Source organism: Buceros rhinoceros, unplaced genomic scaffold (assembly GCF_000710305.1).
Source record: "Buceros rhinoceros silvestris isolate BGI_N320 unplaced genomic scaffold, ASM71030v1 scaffold9350, whole genome shotgun sequence".
NCBI lineage: Eukaryota > Metazoa > Chordata > Aves > Bucerotiformes > Bucerotidae > Buceros > Buceros rhinoceros.
Window position 1 is genome coordinate 4,124 of NW_010387860.1, and position 14,995 is coordinate 19,118.

Consider the following 14,995-nt stretch of genomic DNA (forward strand, 5'->3'; position numbering starts at 1 on the left):
ACGTGTAAATTTCCACAGAGAGAGACTGCTTCCGTGTCCAGTAGGAAGATTCACAGTATTTTGCAATTATGAAAATCATCAAGACTAACATAATAAATTTTCTGGATTTTTTCGCTGAAGCAGAAGTTACTTTTATCTGAAAAACGTATGTGTCATTTTACAGTCTGAAGTTCAAATGATTAAATACAAATCTTATCTATTTCTCAACAAATTCACAGTACCTGACTTTATTCAACTGAACAAGATTGTTAATTTTTTAATAAAATGTGTTGAAGATGCTTCCAGTATGATTCTAAAAACTTATTTTAATTCCGCGGAAGCTAACAGCTTCAGTATTCAAATCAACAACAGAAGAAACTGGTTCTGTGAAATCCAAATCTAAGTTATTCCTCAGGCTTTTCTGAGCTAAGTTCCTAATAGGATTCTGTTTTACAGAACATAATCTAGAGATCCTTAGAGGTAAGTGAAAACTCTACCAAACTTAATAACTTTAGATCATATTGAAAACAACATTTCATTTTTTATGCCCAAATTTTCATCTGTTTTCACTATAAGCCTGTCCTTCAGACCTGAGGGAAAGATACCAATCACAGATTCACCAGCATGAGGCTCAATATTCACAACCGCTATTTTTTTTAAATCTGCTCCCAGTCTTCATTTTTTTCAATTTGTCATTTTTAATAGTCATAGATTTATAAATTTTGTAGTGTCTGATTTAGCTCACGTACAACCTGTTGATCAGACACAGAGGGATAAATAAACTGCTTCATGACCCTCTTAGTTACAGCATGCTCTGTATAACCATCTCGTGATGGTCAACTCCATCTCAGCCAGATGCAGCACACATGCAAAGTCATGCTCACCAGGAGCATGATTATGCAAAGTCAACATCAAAAAAAGAAAAAGAAAAAAATTCAATCCAGTAGAAAGTTGCTTTTCAAGTGTCAAGAAATAAGGAACAACAGTCTTAAAACACAGGAAATGGGGTCACAGGCAACAGAACAAAGGTCACTAAACTTAAGATGGGAATTTAAGACCTAGAATAAGCTAATCTCCAACAAGACGGGAGGCCTATTTTCTTGAAGATATTATTATTAGATAGTCATGAGGAGGGAAAAGTGATCTGTACTTCACTTCCACCTGTTACCAGTGTACACTGAAAACACTGTAAATCAGATCGAGTTTGAAGACAGTAATCTTTTTCTCCTACCCAAATTATAAACTTTGAATGTAATTTCCAGAGTTGGGCATAGTTGCATTTACATCAGAAAGATCAAGTCAGAAAGATCTCCAAACTCTCCATTTAAAGTTCAAACACATGGAAAGAAAACACTTCGATTGTTTATGACAAATGAAATTGAAGGTTATAGTAGATAATTTCCTTAATGAGGTGACATGATATTAAAGACTAATATATGAATAAATATGATTGAACCTTCTCAAAAACCCTATGTTTTGTATTAAATCTATCCCCAAGTACTCAACACAAAAGAGAAAAGAATACAAATTCCAAACACAATATCCCTCCCTCATTTAGATACAAAACACTGTAGCTGAAGCAAAACTTAAAGGTTCTTAATCTTCAGAGAATGGCAAAGGCATTGAGATTCAAAGGCAATTTAAAAAACCCCACCAAAACAAACAAAAGAAACCAACCACAAAACCCCATAAAACACCACCCCCCAAACCCCCCCAAACACAATTAAAAAACAAACAAAAACAACCAAGGAAAAACCCCACAGGCAGCTGCTAGTGTTCAATCCCAAACTGTATATATTTAAGGAAATTACAGTGTAAAAGTCATTTTTGTTAATTTGATCTCCCATAAAGTCTTATTTTTTAATTACATTTGAAATTATTGGTATTCTATTTTATTTTAAAACAACTATTCAAAGTAGCAGTCATTTTCTTGACTTGCAATTACAACTTACATGCTATTTTGCATGTAAGTTACAGAAACTACTACTAATTCCCATGTGGAGATAAATGCTGTGCTTCAGAATTAAATAGATGGAGATGTTATCATCACATCTTCAAGAAATACGTTTACATTCATATTATGCTCCAAGAAAATAATAATGAACATATTCCTAGCAGATCAGACCATTACACAGGTACTGTATCAGTGACAAAACGCCAAGAGGACTCACCTGTTCAATCTCCTTCGTCTTAGTTGCAATTGCTTTTGAGCGACCAAGAAGCTGGCCATCCTCATATAATTCCGTACCATCTGTTATATTTGTCTCTGTTTCCTCTGTTTGTTCGATGTATAATGGAGCTGAAGATCCAGCCTTACAAAAAAATAAATTAAATTTCAGTTTTGAGAGCTAAAAAAAAAACCCCTCAAAGTGTGAGAGCAAAAACAAAAACCCAAATGTAGTCACTCAAGTTAGATATGAGTTTGCTAATCAAGACTATTACTGAAGTATTAATGCTACAATCTAAGAGATACAGGAACATGGATTTTAAACATGTAGAAAACATGACATCATAAAAAACTCATGACTCAGTCTTAAGAATGTAAAGACACTGATGTCAGCTAACTTTGCTTTTCTTCTGAGAAGGAACTTGTATATGTGATACACGTAGCACCAGCTAGCAAGAAAAATCCACAATGAAAGTACTAGTCTTCTGGGAAAGAACAAAAGTAACAAAACCAAAGGACTGACAAAATCAAAATGCTGTCAGCAAGAACTCTTGCAGCATTTAGGACCACAGGTTTAATATTAAAGTAACAGAGATACCTACTGCATAGCAGAAGCAAACAAGTGCTTAGAAATTTCCTGATAATATGAGAAAATCTCACTGAGGTACCAAAATTGTATAAACTTCCCTTCAAAACAGAGATTAGGACAGTATCCCTGCCCCAAAAGAAAATGGACTACAACTCCAAGAAATCCATATAGAAGATGTAAAAAGAGAAGAAATTACTGCAGTATATTTAAATCCAATATTATGGAATGTATTTGTAGAGTAGTAAAATATTTTTAAAAAATAACATTTAAGAATTTAAGAAAAGACATAAAAATATTTTCTACTACTCAAAAATAAAGAGATGGGGAATCTTAAGACTTACGTAATATGAAAGAGAAAAGCATTAGACAAAAAAAAGAAAAAAGCTTAAGTGGTCCTATGAGCATCTGCTCAAAGCTTAATGGTTTATATTGCTAAGGTTGCATCCCAAATCTTGTTACTGCAGTAAACCATGAAATGCCTGAGGGTGAGTACAGCCTGCGAATGTGTTCAGTGAAACACGAAGTTCAACTGGTAAGCGCTACGTAAGATAAACTGGAAAAATTTTAAAACTGTTGCAATTCATAAATGACAGCCTACTAATCAAGGTGAGAAGCATCCTTTCTTCTATGGCTCAGAATGAGACGCCTCACCTCCTTTATTTGCATTCCAGTAGCACACTTTCTTAGTCAATAAATCACCTCAGACTCTGCCACAATGAACTGTGGTTGTTTAATTTTGAATCCTTCTTTATTTTGAATCCTTTTGCCACTGCAATTTTCTCTGAGGCACAGACGCAGCTTTAAACAACTCTTCTCCACACGGCTCACTCTGTTCTTTCCTCCCTTGCATTACCTTCCCCTCATCAAGAACAGGAGTGACATTTCTCTTCACTGTTGCTCTTTTGAACGACTCAGAAATGTCCACATAAATGTTCTCCTCCATACGACATTCATGCTTGAATCAATTTGCTGCTGCCTTTTTCTTACTCCAATACCTCCTCCCCATCCTCCAACCCCTTTTTTAAAACCTCTGTTTCCTGGAGGGAAACAGGATCTTCCTGTTCAGTACCAAGAAGCTGTTGATACACTCAGCCATTCCACCAATGGACAGTGCTTAAAGTTCAGATAAATATGGATCCAGTAAGTGTATTTCTCTAATCTAGCCCTTAGGTTCCACAAGTATGAAATACGAGGAAAGCTGATGCTTCCCAAGAGGATTTTTTTTTCCCTTGAATTATTCACAAAGAATAGAAGACAAGGAGGGGCAAGAACAGATGGATGTAAACTAGCAATTAATTCATGTGGATTATTAATGAAATAAAGGTTCTGGTGGAAAAAAAAAATCTACCCACTGCAGCACCAAGGCAAAAGGTTAATTTCTTATACAGAGGAGAACTGCTTTCTGAGAAAGAATACATGACATGGCAGGCTGACATGGCTTGAAACTGAACTCAGTAAACCAGAGTTTCTCATCTAGTCTTATGTTTTACATGTACCGTTGTTTTTTGACCCAGAACTCCCTTGCTAATTTAAGGAGTTGAGTAGGCATACAGACTAGTGCAAGAATTCCTTGGCTAATCCCTGGGAGAGCTGGAGCCTCATTTTGTCAGTTGTAGCTCAACATGAATTTAAATTACACTAACAAAACCTACTCTGTTTTTGTGTATTTATTTATTAAATAAATTTAAAAAAACTGTTTTAGTCTCCATCTCACTCCCTTTTCAACAAACATTTACTAGCGTGGGCAGACAAATTCATGGGTAAGTTACAAAACATGCTTTTCAGGAGAGTACAGAAAAACAAGAGTCTATTGTAACACTTTAAAATAAATTAATAATCCTGACTTACATCATACTCTGTTATTTCAGGTAAATTGCTTTCATCGGCCTTCTCTGACTTTTCAGCTGCCCACTTGCTTGTGGCTTCTGCAAGTTCCTTTTCTGATAGTCTGTTGCTTTTATCCAAGGCCTGTACAAAAACATAATAGTCAAAGTTTAACACAAAATACATTTATGTATGGAAAAGTAAAACATCTTCAAAACTAAAGTAAACAGTTATTCAGATCCCCAAAACATTTTAAAATAGGAAATAAGGAAGCTGAAGATACTTCATTTGCTGACTGATTTCTTTAAAAAGAAAAGTGGGTGGGAAGAGAGCAGAGAAAGAGAAAAAAAGATAAATCAATGAGGTTTGGTAAAATGTTAAAAAAAGCATCATACTTTCAGAATCAGTTTTATTAATTTCTTGGTACAGAGAGAAAAATTATTTGAAATATGGATCAAACGAGTATTAAGAAGTCAGATATAAAGTGTGGAGTGATCTTATAACTCAATGTGATTTTCAGGCATAAGTTTGTAACTAATTTAAACTAAACTATTAAATACTCTGTAGGGTATAAAACCTAAGCTAATTAGGGACCAAAAGTATTTTATACGTACTTTAAATGATCAGAACTGCTTCCATTAAAATTCATTATTTTTTATTTGGGGGAACGTTGATCATTATAACAGAGTCATTCATGGCTTTATGGCCTTTTAATCTACCTTTTACATGGAAATACTCATATAAATAATACTTAAAAATTGATTTCTCTCTAAGAATATGATCTGGCTTTTTCTAACAGAGCAACAAACAGACAATGACAACTACCCACGTACTGAAACCAGGTTAGGAATACTAGCTTTACAGATCTTGGTACCACTACATGGGTATTTCATTTGAATCAACTGTATGTATAGAAGCATCTATCCAAGAATCTAGACAACTCTGGATTAAAAACTGCAACACTAAGAAGGATATCTAAAAAAATTCTACTGCTCGAAAAAGGTTGTCACAATTTCAATCAAATGCCTGTTTCATCTTAGCAAGCAGAAGAAAAAAAGGCAAACAAAAAACCCCAACACTTCCCCCTCTTATTGTAATTCATTAAATAAATGGCCAATGGAAGCAAATACTGTGACCTGTAATAAGACTGCTTTATCTTCAGATCTTTTGTGCTTACCTCAAGTAAAATATTATCCAAACATCTCTTTGTGCTGTAGTATGGCATAAGTATACAATTCACAGAACCCTTCCAGAATTCGGTTTCATAAAGACACAATCTTTAACTAAATCCAGAAGAGAAGTGCAACCTCCTGAAAGGAGGCTGTAGTGAGGTGGGGGTTGGTCTCTTCTCCCATGTTATAAATGACAGGACGAGAGGAAATGGCCTTAAGTTGCAGCAGGGGAGATCTAGGTTGGATATCAGGAAAAATTTCTTTACGCAGAGGGTCATTAAGCATTGGAACAGGCTGCCCAGGGAGGTGGTGCAGTCCCCATCCCTGGAAGCGTTTAAAACATGTGTAGATGTAGTGCTGAAGGACACAGTTTAGCGACCCTGGCAGTGTAGGGGTAAACGGTTGGACTCCATAATCTTAAAGGTCTCTTCCAACCAGATGATTCTGTGAAGTAGGAACACCTGCTTTCTGTAACTGTAAATTACAGAATTATAACCAGCAAAGTCAGGAGATGACAAAGTTCAACATGCACAGGTAGGAAGAGCATTCTTAAAAGAAAGGGGAAATACAATTCAAAGAATAATTAGCCCAGTTCACCTTCCCAAACTACACAATTATTCTTACACTAGTCTCACTACACACTATCTGTTGTCAAGGTTTTTTTCCCCCAGATGTTCTTTTTCCCCATAGTAGCCTGACTTTTAACCTTTAACCTAACTTTTCCCTAGCTGCCAAAATCTTCTGCTGTGGTTCTAGTATGAATCTCTCCCTTTCCTCAAATGTAGCTCCAGCCAATACTTAACAAACAGAAAAGACCAGTATCTTTGTCACCAACAGTCAGCTTTGCATGAAATGAAGATAAATAAAATCTCACATGACCTATAATATTTCCACAAGCCACAAACAGAAACTAACCGCTCTAGTATCCACTAGAATACAGAAAAAAAATCTGTTTAGTTTAATCTCACTAAATTTACTTTTATAGATCACATCAATAAACGCATATTAAAAAATCCTGACTGTGTTTTATTTACTAAAGTAATGGTCTTTCCACAGGTACACTACAACTGAAGAGAAAGAACAGGAATATATTTCTCAGAAAAAAAAATGTCTGCAGCTACTTAATTTCTTGCAAGTATGCAGCCTAACAACAGAGTATATTTCTTAAAAACAACACAACCTCCTTCCCTGCCTCAAAACAGATGCGTCGTCTTTTTTTTTTTTTTTTTTACCTTATGCATAGCATAAGAACAGCAAAAACCTGTCAGTTTTCTGCCTCCTTTGCTGGAAGCCTTCCCTGTCTCACACATCTGCCTTTTGCTTTAATTATGTTTGATACAGCCTCCAAGGCTTGCAGTCCAGACAGCTATTAGAGGAAAATACAAAAGGTTTCATGCTGTAGTCAATTAAACAGGTAGTTGAGATCAGATAACACCAACATGCATTAATTCGCATGCATGAATATGTAAAAAAATAATTATATGACAGATAAGAATACCTTTTCAGATTTGCATACAGTTACTACAGTGAATAGAGATATTGCTGCAGAAGCATATACCTTTATGAGTATTTAAAAGCTAAATTATAACTTTGAGCATTGAAAATTATCTCCTTTAATATATAAAAAAATATATTACTCATTTCATAGAATAGAATAACGGAATGGTTTGGGTTAGAATGGACCTTAAAGATCAACTGGTTCCAACTCCCCTGCCACGGGCAGGGACACCTTCCACTAGATCAGTTCGCTCAAGTCTAAACAGATTATAAGACCCTGGCCCTAGAGATGTTAATTATGTTTTGCCTAGACTTTTTCTGTTGGTATTTCCATTGCACTGAAGCACTTATATAATGTAACCGGTCAGTGTAATCCAGCCATCACCCCACCAGGCTCTACTGACACAGGACAGTGCAAGCCAAGCAGATTTGGGGACCTCAAGAGAAAAAGCAATATAAGGTCACTGAAGTACTTCCACTTCCACAGCTGATGCATACTCAATAAATATTTGTGTTGTCTGGGGAAATGATTTCCATCAAACAGTTTCATTTCTTGTCACTTCTATCAAGTGGATGTCCACTGCCAGCAGATACATGCAAACTGCTGGCAAAAAACCTAATACAGCATAGATCAGACCTGACTGAAGAAGAAACCAAAACATTTAAAGAATCAAGCTCACACTATGTATTAATGCATGAGCAAGAGATTTTGCAATGCCTCCTTGTTCTCAAAGGTTTGCATTAAGCCAGGATTTGGCATTAAGCTGTAGTGTGCTGAGTCTGTAAGCAAAATAGGTGAAGTAATTACAAAGTTTATTGTATAATCCAAATCAGTGTAACTTGTGCGTAACAGTTTCTATCTTACTTTCCTTATTTACATAACTGAAAACTCATTGCTTGACTCCCCCCTTAAGGACACCAGCAATTAGCTAATGCCTAGCACAGCAGTTCTAAAAGAGCTGCACAAGGGATAAATACTTAGAATGACAGCACAACCAAAACCTGATTTTTTTCCGCATCTAATTATTTCCTTCTCGCAACAAAGTTTTTTTCTTCCTTTTCTTTATTTTTTTTTTTGTTTGTTTAAGCATTCCATTCTCTTTATTAAAAAGACCGAGAACCAGGCTAGTATACCATGCTACTTAGGGTGAATGCTACTTTTTAATAGGACCTTATTCACTTAGAACAATATAATGCATTGTTTCGTTATTTCTCTTTAAAATACTGCTCTACAATTTAGAGAAAATATTCCTGTGGAAGTTTCGTTTTAATCTCAAATATAATTTACAGGCAAGCAGTCTGCGATGTGAAATTGTTTTCAATTGCCACAGGACAGACAGAACAATATTGAATGATGATTGTTCATTAGTTTATTAGCCTAACTAAATAGCAAGATTATGTAGATGGTGCTCAGCCCACAAAATTTGATGGGAAATTAAACAGCATCATTTAGAACATAAAACAACATTTACCAAACTATCTTACAATGTGACTCCCTTCCCAAGTAAATGCTATCATTCTTGCCAGATCCTTGGGCAGCACTGCTTCCAAGTCAGCTCTGCTATTCACGTCATCTTCCCAGTCAGACAGTTCACCACACTATTTCCAAACCCAGTCACAGTTTAGGAATCACTGGAGAATGGAGTTCAGTACAAGTACAGGCTTGTCCAACTGATCTGTTGCTTCAAAAAACTGCTTCCCCGTTTTTCTCCTTGCCATTCCTTTTGTAGCACGTTCCAGACTTTGGAAAAATGATTATTTTAAATACACCCAAAACTTCCTTTTCTCCTAAAATGAGACAGTGAATACAGAATAAAAACGTTTATCGGTGTCATCATTAGAAACACTGCATTATCAGCACCTTCCTGCCAGCTAAGGGAAGCCTATCCTCTGTTGGTCTGCAGAGCAATTCAAGATGCTCCTTTCTCTAACGGTTGCATACAGCATCTCCTTCCAACTGAGGAAAAAAATTTAGCAACAACGAGAAATCTGAAAACATGGTGAGAAGTATTCAGAAAGAAAATTCACCTTTGATGAGAGTACTGATGCGGAGCCTGAAGGAGATGCATCTCTTGAAGTTTTCAGAGACTGAACTGATGTCCTCTCTTTACCTACAATTAAGAAAAAATTAAATTCTGTAAAATTATATTAAAGATATATGTTGCAAATATACTTATTGGCTTAGAAAAACTGCAGTGAAATTCGCTCAAGTTAGATGCGAAATCTACATGCTCCACCATGTGATAAATATTGATAACATTTTCTTCTCTTTACAAAAAGAGAATAGAAATAGCTGGATTATTTCACATATTTAGAAAACTCCAGTGTCCTCTTTTTTCAACGTTAACTGAAAGGCTGTATCAATACGATTTGGCAAGATGATGTGGTTTTACTCTTTAATATTCCTGTAATAATATAAATGTGTGAAATATTAGACACCAGTCAATCCCTCCAGGAAACCAAGCAGTGAAGGAACTGGTTTAGCAGGCCACAGTATGTTGAAAAGCCCTGCCCATGGGAAACAGTCCTGTATTGTATCTACCACAGGCTAGATGCTCTTTGTAGTATCAAATGCTCTGAGCTAGATGCTCTTTGTTTTTCTGGTGAGAGCTAAAAATCGGCAAAATGACCACTGAAATTCACTGCGCTAATCACAGTCTGTGTATAGCCTTGCCACAGACTGGTCACAGGCAGCCCGCAGCAGCAGAACCAGCTGCAGTGTAAACTACTGGTTTTCAACCTGCGGTCCATGGATTACATCTAAGGCATCTGCAAAAGGTAATTACGAAAAGCAAATGTGTTGTCAGCAGAGCTAAATTAACTAGACTATTCACACTCACTGGGAAATGGCTGACTGTTCACAAATGGAAAACAATTGGCTTCCATTAAATTTGGCTTACATTAAATTTGTATCAATACAATTAAGAAAGGGATGAATTAAAAAGTCTTTCAAATACTTATGAAGACATAAATTGTTTTCGTAGAACTACAAACAAATATGGCTAATTGAATGAGCTTGTTTACAGCCCCCCAGTTTTCTTTGTTCAAAACCTGCATTTATCCTAATTTATGAAGGGCTGGAGAGCATGAGATATTCCAACTTCGGTGGAAGATATCAGACCAAACTGGTTCAGACGGCATGATTTTAAACAGTATTACTATATTTAAAAAGTTGCCATAAGGTGCGCGTGAAATAGCACATATTTCACATGTAAACCTTTTAAGCATAGATTAAAATGTGCTTCTGATATATATGTCCCAGTTTATGTTCCTTTTAAATATGTAATACATAAGCTTGCCTAAGACAAATCATATTCAAACATGATTCTAAAAGTATTATTTAAGCCATTTATAACTTGTGAAAGGCTATTTTAATTGGTCAGGAACAGTTTATTAGTACTGTTTTCCACGGAACAGGCACTTATAAAGACATAGTCCGGTATACAAGACACTTGCTCTCTTAAAACTGAATTAAGGATGATGGGGAGAGGTGTTCAACCATGCAATTGGAAAAAAAAAAAAAAAAAAAAAAAAAAAAAAAAATAGTAATCCTCAAAGCCACAGACCTAAACATAACCTCCTCTCCTGACCAGCATCTTTTCTGGTTTGTGAAGATGTCTCCTTCTGCTTTGCTGTCTCCACTACTGTTTCGGTATTTCTGCCAATATACTACAAACGTGATAGAAGTCAGCTCAAAATTTTAGAAAAACTTTTATATGGTTCCTCACAACAACTTTTTTCCTGTTCCTGGTAATTACGATCTGCACATCTACAGCACTATCCTATTTTTCTCTTCCTCTCCTACACTTAGAGGAAATCACCTTCACTGGGAGTTGCTACAAAATGTTAAAAGACTTGCAATGATGAGCTAGAAAGATAATTTGTATCCTGCAAGGAATTAAATGATTCCTCAATATTTAAATATTAACTAAACTCTTAAGATCTTTATTGGCACGAAGTGCTACATCATGGTCCAGTATCCCACTCTGAAACACACAGTATGCGTGTCAGTGAATATAAATATATCTAGTTAACTTTTAAAAAGCTGCCAAGATGAACAGTATATTTGTATAGCTCACCAGAAAGCACCAGAAAGGAAAATCAAATCAGATTAATTCACATAAGCTGTACAAACAGCAGTGGCATTGTAGTTTACTAAAATAAAGCAAATTTGCCCCTTTTTTTCCCCCCAAATTATTTAAATAGGAAAACCTGAAATATTTCCAAAACAGATGATTCATTAGAGTTCTGGGAAAGATTAACCCCCCAAGCTTTTTAAAGGCAGAACATACACAGTACAGACTTAACTGAGATACGCTTCATACTTCTTTGAGAAGAGCAAGATTTGAGAGAATCTGACAGTGAGATAAAATTGCTAGAAACTAACCAGCTTCAAAACCCTAATAATACAGTTCTAAGAACATTTTCAGAAAATGTAGTAAGTAGTAGTATGTACTTTCATTTCTCCCATTTTTTTAATTCCTCTTTTCCCCTAGTTGCAGGGGAAAAGACTTCATCTGCTGTAGATGACAGCAAGGTTTCTTCTAAAGGAATCCAATGTAGCACGTAAAGAAGTAACAGAAACAGCTGATGCTAAAAGAAAATAACATACTAGAAAGAAAAAGCTGTGCAGCTGAAACTCCTACATTCAGTCTAGAGCTGCTACTGGAACAACACCTACAATCTCCCACATGAAATACATAAGGGAACAGAGAGTACAATGAAACAACCAAAGAGCAGACAAAACATAATCGGTACAAAATGTCTAGTTTTCTCACTGTAAAAGACAGCACGTAAAGAAAAAGGGCTTTTGCAGTGAGTTGCAGTTTCACCTCACTAACCAGTTCTCATCATTAATCCAGCATTACCTTGCTGAGAAGAAATATTTCTTTTATGTAAAGATGACATACTTCTGCTATGCTGGGACTGGTGGAAAGGATAGGCTTTGCTTCTTTCAGGAGAGTAGCTCCTGCTGCTGACACTAGAGCCAGATCTGCTGTGCGGAGAATCCCTTCGGCTCCCTGGCGATTCCCTGAAGAAAGGAGAGTCCCTCTTATGAGGGGATCGGTCTCTCATATAATGAGAAGGATAGAAGCTTTTTCTTCTGAAGCCATCCCTTTGAAGACAACAGAAAAATAAAAGTTACTTGGCTATCCTTCCAATGTTTGTGGAACAACACTAGATACGGCAGCATTTTATGTCTGCTAATTACAAATAGGTTAGTTGTCACCTGCAGAATACTGAAATCTTCGGCATTGTTAAGAGTACTAGGCGATGAATGAAAACAATTGGAAATTAGAAAAAATATGTATATATCTATATGCATGTAATTTTTTTTTTCAGATTTCATTGAACTACTTCAACTGAACTCTTCCTAAAGAATCCCAAAGCTAATAAACACTCAAGCGAACACCTACTGAATCTAGATTTGTGACATTTGCCTTGGTTGGAAGACACGTTGCTGAGAGAAGCGAGTACTTCTCAGCTCCTCCACAGCACTGCTAAGTAAAAATAAAGACATTTCACAGTATTTTTAGTAAGTCAGAATGTACCTTATTTCACTGCTTCTCTCTCTTATTTCTCATTACAGTCCAATGTTTTAAATAAGGAAATGTCTCACAAAGACGAGCAAAGATCTGGTGGTCTCATTTAGCACAATGTAGCTATTGCTAATGCTGTGTTGGTGGAGAAAAGGGAAAAAGCCCTCTAGTGTAGAATTCCAATAGCACATTACAGGCACACATCCGTGATGGGTAAAACAAAGGACTCCAGTGTGCCAAAGCTATTCTGGACTACTGAAACTACACAGGTAGCACCATAGTAACACAAACCCTATTGCAAGGATGTGTTTTATGCAGTGATTTACTTTTTGCATGGAAAGCACATCTCCATGAGCGGTTCTTTTAAGAGTGCAACATCACACAAGCAACACTGAGGTTATTCTGCAGCAGAAAAATCGTCTGGGTGGGAGCATAGCCAGTAAAAATACAGACAATCCTTCTGCTTATTTCTCAAATTCCAGATGGAATAAAGTATCAGGAAAATAACTCTTTATTTTGAAAATTTGCATACAAAACTAATGCATGACTCAATAGCTCTCAGGCACCCTGGTTTTCAGTAAAACACCAGCAAAGCAAAGTCAGGTTTCCAGTTAAGTAATTATTTCACTTTTAACAGACCACAGGCTTTCTATAGGTATTTTAGCTTATGGAAAGCATATTTTACAGGTCTGCATACCAAAACTGATACACGACAATGTTGCACAGATTTGTATCTAACAGGTGTGCTAAAAGCTAATATTCATTTCCTTCCTAAACATCTTTTATTCTTCTATTTATTGTGACACTTTCTTCTCCCCAAGCGAGCCAGCAAATGACACAGTTCAGGAACTGTTAAATAGTACTCCATTTCATAGCCTCTGTGCAGTAGCCATTGTATAGATACTTACATCAAAGGACGAACCACCCCAGAACGCACAGAAGGATAATCCTCCTGCTCTCTTCTAAGGTCTAAGAGCAATGTGCCCACCTTTGGACACCACTCTTTAGGAAATGTATATATTGACAGGACACTTTCCCCAAAGGAAATAACTGAATTTATCAGAAAACACATGGGAAACACATGGGAAAACACATTTAGTGAAGAAACACTCAAACCTCTTTGTCACTTAAATTTAGCAAAAAGAAATCTAAAGAAGCCAAGCGAGATGTAGCTAAAAATAGGGAACTAACACTTTATCTACATTACACGTACGAACAACTTATGTAGCAATAAAGTGGAAGCTCAGACTTTAATAATAATAGAAAGATTATCTTAGCACTGAACTAGTTTGACTAGTTAAATGGGTTTTCTTTTATTTATTAAAGAACGTATTGATCACATTTATCAGGAATAAGTTCCGTACAGCAGTTTTTTTCAGTTTCTTTCTAAATCTCTCTAAATAATCTTACTTATTTTTAAAGCACAAGCTTTCTGACAGACCAATACACCACTTTTATGCCCAAAACACGTTTTTATGACCAAGTTATTAAGCTCTAGTATATGGAGAAGTTTATTACTGAAATGTTTACAGAGCCCCAGCTATCGCATACATATAATAAATGTTCTAATATCCACATAAGAATTTACAAACTATCATTGAAACACACTTATAAACAGGAAAACATTTAAAAGCCTCGCTCTACAATAATACTATGCACAAAAAAAGTAGAATCTCACTTTAATTTTTCTTTTTAATTTTCATTTCATCACTCCATGTTAATTCTTAACTGGGCCCTATCTCATACTGAACACTCAAGCCATTAATGATATTAAATCTGTTTCGGACAGCATAGCAACAGCACAGCATTTCTAATGCTTTCCATTAATATAACAAACTACACTGAACAGAACAAAATAAGCATTGTTTAACTTTTCTCTCCCACCCCCCTTTAAATACTTAAGCTCGCATACACCTGCAATTTGGTAATGAAGGCCCCAATTCAGTGAAGCAGTTAAGCACGTGTTTCAGATTCCAACACACACTCAAAAGGTTTATTGCGCAGGGACAATATTTAATAGAGATGCAAAATTTTGTGCTTGGCTGTAACTTCAAAATAGAACTACTGCCCTTAATAACAAATATAGGATTAATCCCTTTTATATAATATCCCTCTTATCCTTATACTTTGTATTCATATCTCACATTTAGTCCTGAACGCACAATTTAGTTCTCTCAGCAGTATTGATCCAGGAAGCATTAATATTTCTAACCTCCATGAAACTTGA

The 14,995-nt window shown here is 35.9% G+C and overlaps 1 protein-coding gene across 1 annotated transcript; it reads right to left on the reverse strand.

Annotated features, from left to right (window-relative positions):
* Positions 1-2,150: 2,150 nt before the first annotated feature.
* PPHLN1 (periphilin 1) lies at positions 2,151-12,344 on the reverse strand (the record flags this gene model as incomplete). The annotated part of the gene is made up of 4 exons (XM_010137281.1): positions 2,151-2,291; positions 4,584-4,703; positions 9,257-9,339; positions 12,097-12,344. Coding segments are annotated over 4 exons (592 nt in total), but the record flags the coding sequence as incomplete, so codon positions are not given.
* Between the last annotated feature and the right edge of the window lie 2,651 nt (positions 12,345-14,995).